Source organism: Meleagris gallopavo, chromosome 6 (genome assembly GCF_905368555.1).
Source record: "Meleagris gallopavo chromosome 6, MGAL_WU_HG_1.1, whole genome shotgun sequence".
Taxonomy (NCBI): Eukaryota; Metazoa; Chordata; class Aves; order Galliformes; family Phasianidae; genus Meleagris; species Meleagris gallopavo.
In genome coordinates this window covers 22378875-22392382 of record NC_139409.1, presented here as the reverse complement: position 1 = coordinate 22392382, position 13508 = coordinate 22378875, and the positions used below count along the sequence as shown (strand labels likewise).

At 34.2% G+C, this 13508-nt stretch overlaps 1 protein-coding gene across 5 annotated transcripts in view; it reads right to left on the bottom strand.

The window, feature by feature from the left end:
• Nucleotides 1-13508, bottom strand: part of ANKIB1 (ankyrin repeat and IBR domain containing 1) — an 87102-nt gene that overhangs the window by 22892 nt on the left and 50702 nt on the right. For all 5 annotated transcript variants that reach the window (XM_085227422.1, XM_085227420.1, XM_085227423.1 and 2 more), the window contains 4 exons: nt 8464-8581; nt 5242-5450; nt 2907-2995; nt 1197-1341 (listed from right to left, as the gene is read on the bottom strand). In XM_085227422.1, the coding sequence (XP_085083548.1) occupies nt 1197-1341; nt 2907-2995; nt 5242-5450; nt 8464-8581 (561 nt within the window). The remainder of the gene's footprint in view (nt 1-1196; nt 1342-2906; nt 2996-5241; nt 5451-8463; nt 8582-13508) is intronic.

Genomic DNA, 13508 nt, shown 5'->3' with positions numbered 1-13508 from the left:
GTATTAAAGTATTCAAACAGTACTCCAGACTTAGGCTAAGATCCAAATGATTTATATCCCACACAAAAAATTAACATATACTATTCAACTCGTGATATGGCTTACTCTAAATTTTCACTATATATGCACTAGCAATGCTCATTAACAGAACTGACTCTTGCTGAAACCAATTAAAATCTTATTGATTAAAACAAAATCCACAATATAATCATCTGCAATAAACTTGAAATCAGAACTAGACTATCTCAGGACATTACCTACAAACTTTTTTTAATTAATGTTGCAGGACTTCTTTCATAAAACTTTTATTAAAAAATTGAGGTGGAAAACTTCAAAGAACTTTCAGTACTTCCCTTCAAAACGGTGCCGTTAACCACTCACTTTGAAGATGAAGATGTAGAAGGCTAATCAGACGTGGATACTTCATTTTTACCACATCGTGTAAGACTTTATTAAAGAGACTAGTTATACACAAAAGTATTGTATTGTAAATGAAAAAAAACCCTTCCTGCTTTCTCTTGTTCCGCCACCATTGATAACGTAACACATTATCTAGCTTATTACTACATGTAGTACAAAAGAAAAAACGTGAATTATAAGATTGTTAATGGAAACAAACAAATAAAAAGTCAAACGGGAGAATCAAAACAAGGTTTCCCTTTATACATACATACATACATACATACATACATACATACATACATACATATATATATATTGTATGAAGCATTGGTTGGAAAAAAAATTAAATAATTCACTTGCATTAATATTTTTAGATGGAAATAGACACTACTTATGAATGGAATTAGCCTCTCAGTAATAAAAAAACATTTAAAAACTGTTAAAAATTTTAGACCTCCAACACAAACAAATCTAGCAGATTAAAAGATTCAAATAATCTTTTATAAACATTAGATTGATCAAATAATGTTATTAATACTGCATTAGTTAATACATTTTGAAAATACCATATCTGTGTTTCAGGAATAATACAACATTCTTTCCTATTTTTCTCAGTGGTAACCAAACATCCATATTGTGGCAAATAAGACAGACAGTAACTCATTGTACATATTAATTATTAAGTCCTACAGGGAAGGTTACAGATATACTGCAGCATTTCACGTGGAAACTGTATAGTACTTTTAATAAAAAGAAACACATCTCAAGAGTACAAGAACAGTTTGACAATTTACCTTAATGTCAAATTGAAGGTATCTTTTGTCCATCTCCTTGGAAACCACACTTTCTATGATGTCTACAGGCACAAGCTGGAAACAATCATATGCTGGGCAAAAAATGTTGTGAGCTTCACCCTCTTGAATTTTCAGATTCAAAAATCTGCCAGAATTATGTCAGTCGGTATTTGTGAATAAAAAAGTAAAAATGAAAAAGCTCCTTAATACTTTATACCATGTTCATATATATTCAAATTAATCAATTTTTAAACAGGAATAGGAAGTATCCCTGTCACCTCAAAAGGACAACAGATGAATAACATAATTAAAAAAAGAGAGAACACTGTCGTGGTTCAGAAGTGAGTACCATCATCTACGCATAGCCCTGTGTGTTTGAGGTTTCCATCCTCGCCATTTCTCAGAGGCTCCTATGAAATGTTTAATTAAACTGAGCATTACTTCTAAGTTAAATAAGAAATGGAACATATAGCTTAATTAATCTAGGAATGATATGCAATTAATGTTTCATCTGTGCTAGTCAAACCAATTCTGCTCTCAGAAACAAATTTCTAAATGGAGACCTTCATAGTCCCCAACTCCTAGAAATGCAGGACAGAAGAAGCTCAGAAACCTGCTGAACTATAACTCACAGCACTATTTAGTTTAATTAATACTCAAGAATACTCATCTCAGGATACTCAAGAATACTCATCTCAGGTATTATACAATATTCAGGTATTTGTAAGTTAGTCATCTGGAGTCCTTAAACAGTTAAGACAGAGAGACTTGTGTGTCTTAAAATTCATCTTAAAATGGGGTAACTCAGTTCTGCCTACTCCCCATGTAACAGATGTCTGGCTCAGAAAGCTGAACCACTCTCGATAATGCCATCATAAACACCTGGTTGACACTGCACTATAATTCTAAGTGCCTGCACAAATCATGTTATGTGTAGGCCAGTACTCATGTTAGAAGCACTATGTCAAGCCAGGGATCTCTTCGTAACTTCTAAATTACTGCATAACTATATATGAAATAACTGGAGCAAGACTATTGATTCTCTGAATATTGAAAAAACTTGCCTTCTAAAACATTGTGAAGAGAAATTGTTCCTCTGTACCATAGGGGAATGGGTTCATATAAATTGGGCTAATCTGCAGTAGGACATGTACTGACATGTCTGTGTAACAAGACCCTGTAGTGGTACAGCGTAGCACCAACTCTTGAGTGAGGAAATGAATAAAAAGGCACTGCATGCAGCTATCATTATTCCTAAGTTGTTTCTTTTTACTAGCACGACTGTTTGGACTTAAATTGCATAGTAACTAGAGCATTACACTAACTGAGCAATTAAGATAAAGTCACTCTCCAATTATTAACTTTCAATGAAAGAAAGTATTTTAATAACTTTTCTGACTGGAAACGGATTTACGATGCCTCAAGTCAGTGTGCTGAACTAAGAAACAAAATTAAGCACATGCTTAACACAGTAAATATGCAGCCCAATGCCACCACCACACACACAGTGAGCAAATCAAGAGTAGTCCCAGTCATTCATGTGAAGGCCTAAAACAGCTGATGGTCATTTTGAATGACAACTTAAATAAAATATTCAATAGGATCAAAACAGCAGTTCCTTGAAGCCCAGGCAGTTTAATGTCTTCATCTTTACCTGTTCAGAACAGGAAAGATGAGTTTCTCAAAATATGTACAAGTATATATACTTACGCCTCCCAGCATGCTCTGCAGAAGTCATGCCCACAAGGCATATCCACTGGGTCTTCAAACACAGATATATTACACATACAAATGTCACACTGTAGATGAAAAAATACTTCAGATTAAGAAATATCCTAAAGCTTTTCACATTATTCACAGGACACACTGGACTGGAAAACCTCAGCAAAACGTTAATGCGCTCAATAGGGACAAAAATCTAACAGCAGCCAGAAAGAAGAAAAAGTAATTTAAGTTATAGAAATAGCTTAGAAATAGAAATGAGAAAGATTCCATATCTCTTTTTCTGTGCTTCCCTATCCAAACACCGCATTTTGGGGTGTCCTATGTCATGTCCTCCAGCTCAGCATGTGCTTCATTTTGCAGACTGCTGAGATCTCAGTTCTTGAGGAAAATGGACATCGAAGTTTTCATGAGATTCATAGGCAGCCATTAATGGAGTTTGGAAATCCTAAGTGCTTCTTGTAGCCTCTGTCATCTCAAACAGTTGGGTCCAAATCACAAAGGAATCTTGCACAATTTAGTTGTGCAAGAGCAGCAACTATTTCAAGTATTAAAACCAGATTAATATGGAGAGCATTACACTGAGGCTTACAATCAAAATAAATAGATGAAACTAGAAGCATTCCAACAGTACACACCTCTGCTTAATTTTATACCATTAGGTACTGTAGAAAAAATAATTTATGGAATATTGAGGCCCTTACTCTGAAAATATTTTAAAAATAGAGGTGACATTACTTATTGCTTACAGTTAGAAATGAAGATTTCATGTTCTTGAAGGACTATAAGCAGACTTTTCTTTCCATTGGAACAAAGATTCAATTAAAAATTACTTCAACTTTCAATACATTAGATACTACACATAGACAGGAAAGCATTTCAAGAAAATTAACCTGTAGTCACTCTTAAAATATAGTTGTGTTAAAGACAAAACCAAACCAAGCCAAATAAGCCTGCCCTCAAAATAGAAAACTTGATGAAGGAATGTATTATTGTTTCAGTCACATCAGCTTACTGTTTTGACAAAATTAAGTGTTTCAGAAGTTGACTGTACATCAAAACTGTTGCCTACTAATGTGTATGTTTTTCAATTATTTAAAACATATCTTTAAAATAAGGAAATTAATGAAGATGAGTCCAGAATATCAAGCATAGGACATGTACTGGAACAGTTTTAGTAGGAGGTAAATGCAAAAGCTAAAAAGAGCACTGTAATTCCTGTTTTCACTTTATCTACTTTTATTTTTCATTTGTCTGCCATTATGTGTGACTTCAGAGAAATAAGTATTATTTCATAAGCAACATTTTCAAAACATTATTTTGAAAGCTTCTTGCAAGATTTTTAACAAATGGAATTACTAAATGTATAAATCTGGATTTGGATTTAGATATATAAGACCTAGAACTGCAGTCACTATATAGCCTGCACTGCTGGACCATAAATGACAATAAAAGCAACACAATGAATGATTGAACACATGCAGTCTTTAGTTACACATTTTAATTAGGGAAATGTTCCTGCACAACATTTCACTGCTAATATAAGTAAATGTAGGATAACATTAGTCCATACAGTTCCTTTTTCAACATTTTACAATTAAAGAAATAAAATGTTTACATGCAGGAACAAAATTTTTTATTTTATTATGAGATCCAGGGATGGTGATTTGCAAGGCTTCATATAATATTCTAGAAAAAATGCTTAGATCATGGAACAAAGGTTTTATAATGTTGCAGCTGTGGATTATTAAAAAGAGAACTCTGTCTTCCAAAAGAACCACAGTGATTTTAGTGAAAGACACTTTCATATTTCAAATTTGCAATAGCCTTCTAAACTGCTTGATGCAGCCCACACATAGTAAAAGTAATTATAAGCTTACAGTACACTTGTGGGCTGACATTTCAAAATGCAGACAAAGAGAATTTTGTTTTCCAAAGAAAAAGATTTCAGAAGGCAGGGTTTGCAGCATTGGGTATATTCAGGAAAATGGATACAATGAAAGCGAATATCTTGAGAAGTATGAGATGAGAAGCTTGAAAGAGCTAAATGTAATGATGTGATTGTATCTGGATAAAATTCTACTTTGTCAGGCTAGGTGAAAAAAATGTCCTTACACTAGCCACGTGCTCAATTGTGCTATTATATAGAATCTTTAAAGTGCAAATTTCTTTGATCACCACTTTAGGAAAGAAAAAGGCTTTGTATCTTTGCAAACTTATTTTCCAAACGAGAGAACAATGCGGCTTGCCTGTCCACGTAGGTGTTTATGTTTAGATCCAGGCTCTTCTACCCTGTTAGTTTCAGATCTATTTATACACCTACCACAGCTGTCTCGATGTCTCCTGGTGACGGGCTGATTTCATCAGGGGAAGTTACGGAGGAGCGAGTAGTGCGGGGAGTTCGTGGAGAAGGCAGCGTATCCCACGCGTTGTACCCACTTGGAGGGGGGGTGGGCATCTGAACCCCCGAGCGCTGGCAGCAGTTCTCTGGATTAGACATCCATGCCTCAAGCAACTTCTCCCTGTCCCAGTCTTCAATAAATATACAGACACAGGAAATTATGCAGCTGATGATGCTTGAAATCTATTCTGTAACTGCATCCATAAAAGAATATATATGTGCTACACTAAAAAAATTAGAAATAAGTAAATACAATTAAGCAAATGTAGATGCGAATATTCCCACTTAGTTACAAAAGAAGAACTAGTGAAAAAAACATTATTATGTATGAAGACCTTAAAACTAATACAAATCTTTCATAATTGTTGTTTGAAATGTTTTTAGTCTATGGTTCCTAAGATTTATACAAACTTATCTTATAAACAGTATTTTTTTCCTATGAAAAATAATTAAAAGTTCTCATTTTAATATAAATATATAAAATGCCTAAATTGATTTGAATTTTAAGCCACATACAATACTCACAGATCTGATGAAATAGAATTTCAAGAGGAAACAGAAATTTTCCATTTTTTCCTATCACTTAAATAAATCTTTTAAAGTTAGTTTTGTTTGTTTGTTGTTTTTGTTCTTTTTTTTTTCTTTATCTTAGGTACTCATATAGGAAACTAATTTTTATTAACCAAAAGATATATGTTGTTTTTATTGAATTTTGTAATATACACAGGAGAAAATAAATAGTATTTCTGCGCTGTTAAAATTGAAATAAGATACATGTATTCCTAGCGATATTCTTAGTAAAAATATCACCACTATCAAATAATGATTGCTCCCTCCTTCCTAATAAGAAAATACCCTTGATCTGGATAGGATATACTGATCAGATGCTAACTTATGTAAGCTAAATCACACCCTGAGTTAATTTCATTTAATTTGCTTGAAGCCATGGTGCCTCAACATATACAAACTTGAGCCATTACAAATGTTATTAGAATTTTGCATGTTATCTTGGCTATATAGACTTCGAGAGGGAAGTACACTGTTGCTAATATATAGATGAAATTTGCCACAAGTTTTCTTGAGTTCCTTTGTAGTGCATCGTTAAAATTAGCCAGGGTTAAGACATGCTACTAAATGGTTCCTATGTGTTTTCTTTACTAAATTATGAGTTTTAGTAAAATATTATATTTGTATATAAATATATACTTAAATATACACTTAATAAAATTTTAAGTTAAATAGTTATACTTGCTGAATTGCCTCTCTTTTATCCTGAAATCAATTACTTTAGTATGAAATAGAAGAGAAACAGGAATAATGTTGAAAAAACACATATGGAAAAATTGAAAAGTTCTTAAACCTTCCAAAATACACACTTAATTCCTAAATTGATGCAGTTGTATGACAAAGGACAGCAAGTTGGATGGATTAAACATTACATCTTTAATCTACTAAAAGTAGTACATAACAATAATCTTCCCAAAAATTAAAAAATGCTTTTACACCTCAGGTGTGAATCAAGACATCATGTTATTCTTTTATGAAGTTCAAGATTAAATGCAAAAACATTGGAATTTGGTATTTGCTGTTTCCCAATTGTCTCATGCCTTGAAAATAGCACAATTATTCTGAACCACTTCTTTATTTTCAAATAAAAAGAAATTTTGTTTGAATAATTTCCAGCACATGACCACAGGGAAAATAGCTGACTTTCTCATGACTTGCAGAAGTCTGTGTGTTTTTCACCGCACTGGTCAATTGCATTAAATTACAGCTACCTCATGGAGGCAACATCAGTGGAATGACCTTTGCAATGTAAAGTGATTTCTTCTCAACTTTCAATTTCTGCTCACCAGATGCTGGCAGACATTTCTGAACACTTCACATCAACCACACTGCTTCTGGACTCACTATGAACTGTGCTGCCAATTCGAACAGTTGTGTCATCGTTCTCTTCTGAGTGTGCAGGGCACAAAACATGCCTGCTCACTTAGTTAAGCATTTAGTAATATTTAGCACTAATGACATTTTCTGAGAACCCAAAGTAACATCCAAATATTGTATATATAAATACCCAGAAGAATTAACACTAAAAAACATACGTGCAAAGATTGCCTTAAAAATGATCACACTGGCAATGAAAATCATTGGCAAAAGTTCATGTTGGCTCTAATGCTATGGTAAAAGGAATGTAAACTATCGAAAATAATTTAACAGAGATAAGTGTAAGGTACCATGCCTACTCATAAAAGTCAGCCATATTTTGTGGGTTTGCAAGAGTATTTTCTTATTTCATTTTTCCACTCTTCTATTTTTACAGAGAACACTCAAAAATAACAGGGCTCAAGAACTTAATCCAGCAATACAGCGATAAGCATGGAAACCATTAACTGCCTGAGTAGTCTCTTTGGCATACAGTAACAATGTGGATGCTTCACTAAGCGTAAGTTTTGAATGGTTGAATCAAAGCCTGAAGCTTTCACTGAGCTTCAGAGAAATGCTTTTGTCTGGAGTCAGCTCACTGAATTCTGACAACCCCAGCTTCAGTCACACAAGACTACAGACTGATTTCATTGATGTTAAACCAGTTACAAGATACAAAAGGAAACTATGCCCTACACTTAAAGAGTAGCTATTTAAATCCTAAAAAGGACATACACTCCCATGCATTAAAACTCAAGGCCATTTCCAAGTATTATAACAGTCATACTTCTTTTATTGTGATAAAAAATAACGAAAAATACTTTCTAATCTAGTTTTATACACAAGTATGTAATGACAGACAACCAGTGGTCTAATAAAAATAGGAAAAATGAACTTTCTGAACTTCTTTTTTAATATATAAAGCCATGGAAGTTCTACTTCTATGTCTCTTGCTAAAGTAAAAGAACTATATTTCTTCACATTGCTGAAGTTAAAACATTTTCCCCTATATTCCCAGTTTGAATCACTTCCCTATCAACTTTCCTGTCTGCCTCAATGCTGCAGATGTACTTCTTTCTGAAACACTGTGTGGATGACATCCTGTTATTCGATTAACCATTACTTCTCTTTTTCTTGGGAATAAAAAGTGAACACACTCACAACTGTAATTTTGATTTTGCTGAAAGCAGTTTTTTCTCAATCTTTAAGGTTCTGTATTACCATGTGCCCGGAGAAGAGCTTCTGCAGTAAAGAGTGGTGCTTGAAGCATGTCAGCAGTTTCCACTATCAGCATATCCTTAAGCCTCCGCAGATCCTGAAGTCTTAGCCCCTCGTATGGCTTTGAGAAGAAGGAGAAAGATAATTTACATCTAGCAGCATTTCCTCTAATTCTACATTAAAATGAAAACATTCAAAACACTATTACTGATAATTATCTCAACTGTGCAGCAAGTTATAACAAAATTTATTTATTGTGCATACCAAAGACCATGCAAAACTATATAGAAACATTTCGTTTTGCAGTACTATAGAATAATTTTTGTACAATTCAAAATCCAAAAGACAGAATTTCCAGAGCATTCTATTATAACTGGAGGTCACGTTCAAATGATGAACTAGTCTAATATTAACTCTCTCATTCTCCTTTTCCCTTCCCACTCCCCTTTCAAAAAAGCTGGATTTCCATCGAATACTACTGAATTTTGAAGTAATTAAAACTCAAATATTGAGAAATGCACAAGAATGCATGACTAGATTTGAACTAAGGACTTCAAGGAAGACAGGTGATCAGGATGGTACATGTTGCATGCAGATTCTCTGACTTTATGCACAAATTGAGTGAGATGCATTAACTTTGCATTCATCAGGAGGAAGATATAGTGAGACATTAAAGAGTAAGAAGAGGTGAGTTTATGAACAGAATCAGGTACAGGTCTTTGGAGACAATATCCACTTTCATAGGAGTAGAGAGATCAGTATAAGATTGACCAGAAATGCAGTTGGAGGCTGGGGACCAGGATGTCAAAATTCTCCTTGACAAACAGAGGCCACACTCCAATAGCACTACACTGTCAGAAGTAACTGCTTCCTGGTCTGAATTTGCATCCCCTTATTACAGCATTAACAAAAAGTCAAAATCAAAGGACAAAAAGAAGTAACTTTAGGATACTGAACTAGTTCCAGCCAAGCATACACATATTTTGCAGAAATAACATAATTTTTAAAAATAACAAAGCAGAACATGACAGTAAGTAATATACTTATTAGTGCTGGTCAGGGAAAATGCTCAGAAGGCAGAAAAACATTAGTGGAAAGACACATAAAGAGAATGGAAACAGAAGGGCTTTGTAAAAAACTTATTCTTAGCTGCACTGGTTTAATTTAATAAATAAAAGTAAACAGAAGATTAAAAGCAGGTAACACTGATTTGTGCTCAGGACTAATTAGGAATTGGGGTGGTGCCAAACAGCAGCCGTCTTTACCAATTTGGGAACCAAGAACAAGTTGTTATTATTTACTGTGTATATACTGATTCTATATAGACCATATTCCAGGACCATTCAGTGCTAGGTAATATGCAAATGCATGTGCAAACACACAGAGCAGAAGACTGATTCTGCCCTTGGAAGTTGGCAATCCAAGTACAAGCATACTGTACAGAAGCAGTAAGCACAAGGGATGGGAAGAAATGTGGAGCCTCGATTTCTAAATGTTTTTCTTCAGAGACATCTACTCTAAAAACATAACATGCTTCCTATATATCATGACAAACTTTGTAAAACGCATCTAAAAGCATAACTGACTCCCTCAGTGACTTCTTCTCTTTGCTAGTCAGTCATATTAACAGGAACTTCTTAATACTGGTGACACAAGAATAGTGCTGTCACAAATTTGCAGTGGGTCGTTGTTCTTTAGGAGAAAGCAAGAAGAACGTAAGAGAAATGGACTGTGAGTGTCATGGTCTTTATCCTGATTGCCCAAGACCAGGAAGTCTCTGTATGTACTACCACGACCAATTATGCATGATACATTAAAGGGCAATCTCAACATTAAATGCTTGAACTGAAATAAATCTGGGCCACTTGATTCATAGCATGCTGGAATTTGACTGACCTACTTAATTTCTTACAAAAGAGATCATTTATAAAAACATGTCAGGGAGACAAGGATACAAACAGCTGGATGCCAGAATGATTATAATTGCATGAATATGTTGCAAAAAAATTGGAGCAATGAGTAAATCATTTGAAAGAATCTGAACTGCATTTTGAATTATAACTGTAAAATAAGTAGCTTTGTCAGCACAACAGTCCTCACTTCTTCAAGAACACACATATCATAAAAAGAAGTATCTTTCGTGTTAAATCTGAAACATAAATGCATATTTTATGACCTAGTTTCTCCTGAACTGTAACTATGTTCAAAGTTATATTGAACTGATTGGTCATACATCAAACTCTGGCAATTATCTCTCTTGAGGTACAGACTATTACATTATTTCAGCTGGAGCACTCCATACAGCCCAGCAGGAATTTTTGGATCTTGTAGTTTTTAAGTATCATAATTTTGTCTTTTTAAGTGAGAGAAACATTTCTAAAGAATGTATTTGAAACATTAGACTTTTTTTTTTTTTTAAATAAAACAATATATGAGCCCACAGAAGTCATCTAAAGAAAGGAAATTTTAGGCTGACACTATTCAGTAGCTTAATTTGGAAATTTCAGAGCTAAGACTTCATACAATGAAAACTCATAAAAACGTTCAAGTCTACTACACATAGTCTTGCAGATACTTGTAAGGACACAATCTTTTGTTAAAAGGATGAATATTCTTTATGTAAAACAAAAAGTGCTTTTTTAGCTACTTTAGAAATGTATGACTTATTTCTGCATTGCTGTGCACTGTAAATGATTTTGTTTCCAGCTTGTGACATTCAGAGACCTCTTTTAACATTCATTTATAGAGGAGCTCCTTATTGACATTTGCTGTGAAAAATGTATTGTTCAGCACTAGCCTTATTTAAATGTATAATGATTTTGGAACATTCTATTTGAGTTACTACTTAAACTTGCTGCTTGGTCTTCTCACCATGGATCTCAACACTTCTACATTCTCCATAAGCCTTTCAAAAAAACAAACAAACTACCTTTCTCTCAACATTTTTATCTTTAATATTTAGGCATCATAAATTATATCATTATTTTTTTCTCCTGAAAGAATTTTTAATATGTGAGCAAAAGATTACTTTAAAAGACTTATTTTGAAGTAATATTATTTTTACAGTTTTAAAGTATTATTAAAATAGAAAAGGACAAAGCCACATTTTGATACAGTGACGACTGTACAATTAAATGGTGTCAAATACACTTCACGTAAATATCCGCCTTTCTAGGTAGATGGGATTCTATAATTAATGTACTTATGTATTTTAAGAATTAATTATACTTCATTTAACTCATTCAAGTATATGTATTATATGGGTGTGTATGTATATATGTCTCATTACCTACAGTTACATTCTCTCACTTAATAAACGATTCTCTGTCTACAGAGATGAAGTACATTTTAATTGTTCTAATATAAATTTTAGTATTTATCCTACTTGCACTACATATATATTCATATGACATTAATTTTGGAAATGAAGAAAATCATTCCACTTACTGTACGCTCGATACATCTACTACAGAGTATTGCTGCAGCATTCAGCGTCATGAAAGTATGAAAATGAACAAAGAAATTATACACTTTGCTATTACACAATGTATTTTTCTGAGTCTGACAGAGAGCCAAAACTGTTCTGAATGATCTGCTCTGAATGTCTGCTCATTACTAGCTGTTTCTTATAGAAGTTTTAAACATTGCATTACATGACTGAAGCAAGGTTATCTTCCAGACATATACCACAAACACAAAGATGCTTATATATTAGAATAAATACTAGAGTACAGAAAGAGCTTGCAGATGAAATTGCCATGTTCTTAGGAATTTAGAGAATCTCAGACAACTGGAAGCTGGCAAATGTCCCAGTTTTCAAGAAGGGCAAGAAAGAAGACCCTGTTAATTACAGGTCTGTCACTCTCACTTTGGTGCCAGGTAAAATTATGGAGAAGATTGTTCTGGGAGTTATTGAAAAACACCTGAAAGACAACACAGTCATCGATCAACACGGGTTCATGAGGGGAAAGTCCTGTTCAATTAACTTAATCCCCTTTTATGATAAGTATCCTTCTGGACAAAATGTCCAGCATACAGCTGGAGAAAAAGGTCATGTGTATGTTTGCAGATGATGCTAAACTGGGAGCAGATAAGGTCTCTTCGTTTGTTCAGCCCAGAGAAGAAGAGGCCTCATGGTGGCCTACACCTTCTCACAGAGTGGAGGGGCAGCACTGAGCTCTGCTCTCAGGTGTCAGCAACAGGACTTGAGGGAACAGCATGGAGCTGTTTCAGGGGAGGGGCAGTTGGGAGTTAGGGAAAGGGTCTGCACCTCAACAGGCTCTGCAGGGCAGTGGTCCTGGCCCCAAGCTGCCAGAGTTCAAGAAGCATTTGTACAACACACTCAGACATAGGGTTTGGATTTTAGGTGGTCTTGTGTAGAGTCAGAAGTTGGACTTGATGATCTTTGTGGGTCTTGTTATATAATTATTTAGTGTAACTGCAATGAGACTTTAAAAATAAACATAAATTTTCTATTACTAACTTCCACAGGTTTTTGGAAGATGTTTATTAACAATATAGGAGAAAATATTCAAGACAGACATTTGAACTGTACTTGTTCTGGCTTGTTCTGTAATAATCTTTCCTCATACATCATCATTGATGGATTTTTTTGCTACAACTACGAACAGTGATGAGAGTTGCACTTCATACTCGGTACTCAATTCAATTCAAGAGATGAATCAGTTTGAAAATTTTTTGGCATTCCAAAGTTTTGTTCTTCAAATAAATTAAATTTTCATTTTTCAGAAGTATGCTAAAGGGCATCAACTACTATCTTAATACTATATTAGATAAGTATTTTGCATATTCACTTCCCCCAATGAAATGGAGGAAAAGAAGCACAGAACTATCTTTAAGTGGCAATTCTGGGTGTAAGACAAATGTTCTGAAGGATTCAGACTACTTCTCAGGCCCTATCAATATAAAAACTTGCAGCACTTTAGACTAGTGGTAAGAACAGCTTTTCCTGCCTATTCCAGGCATCTGTCCACAGACTTGAAGGACCTGGATGCACAGCCATTTCAATTGCAGTTCAGCACCAGTCT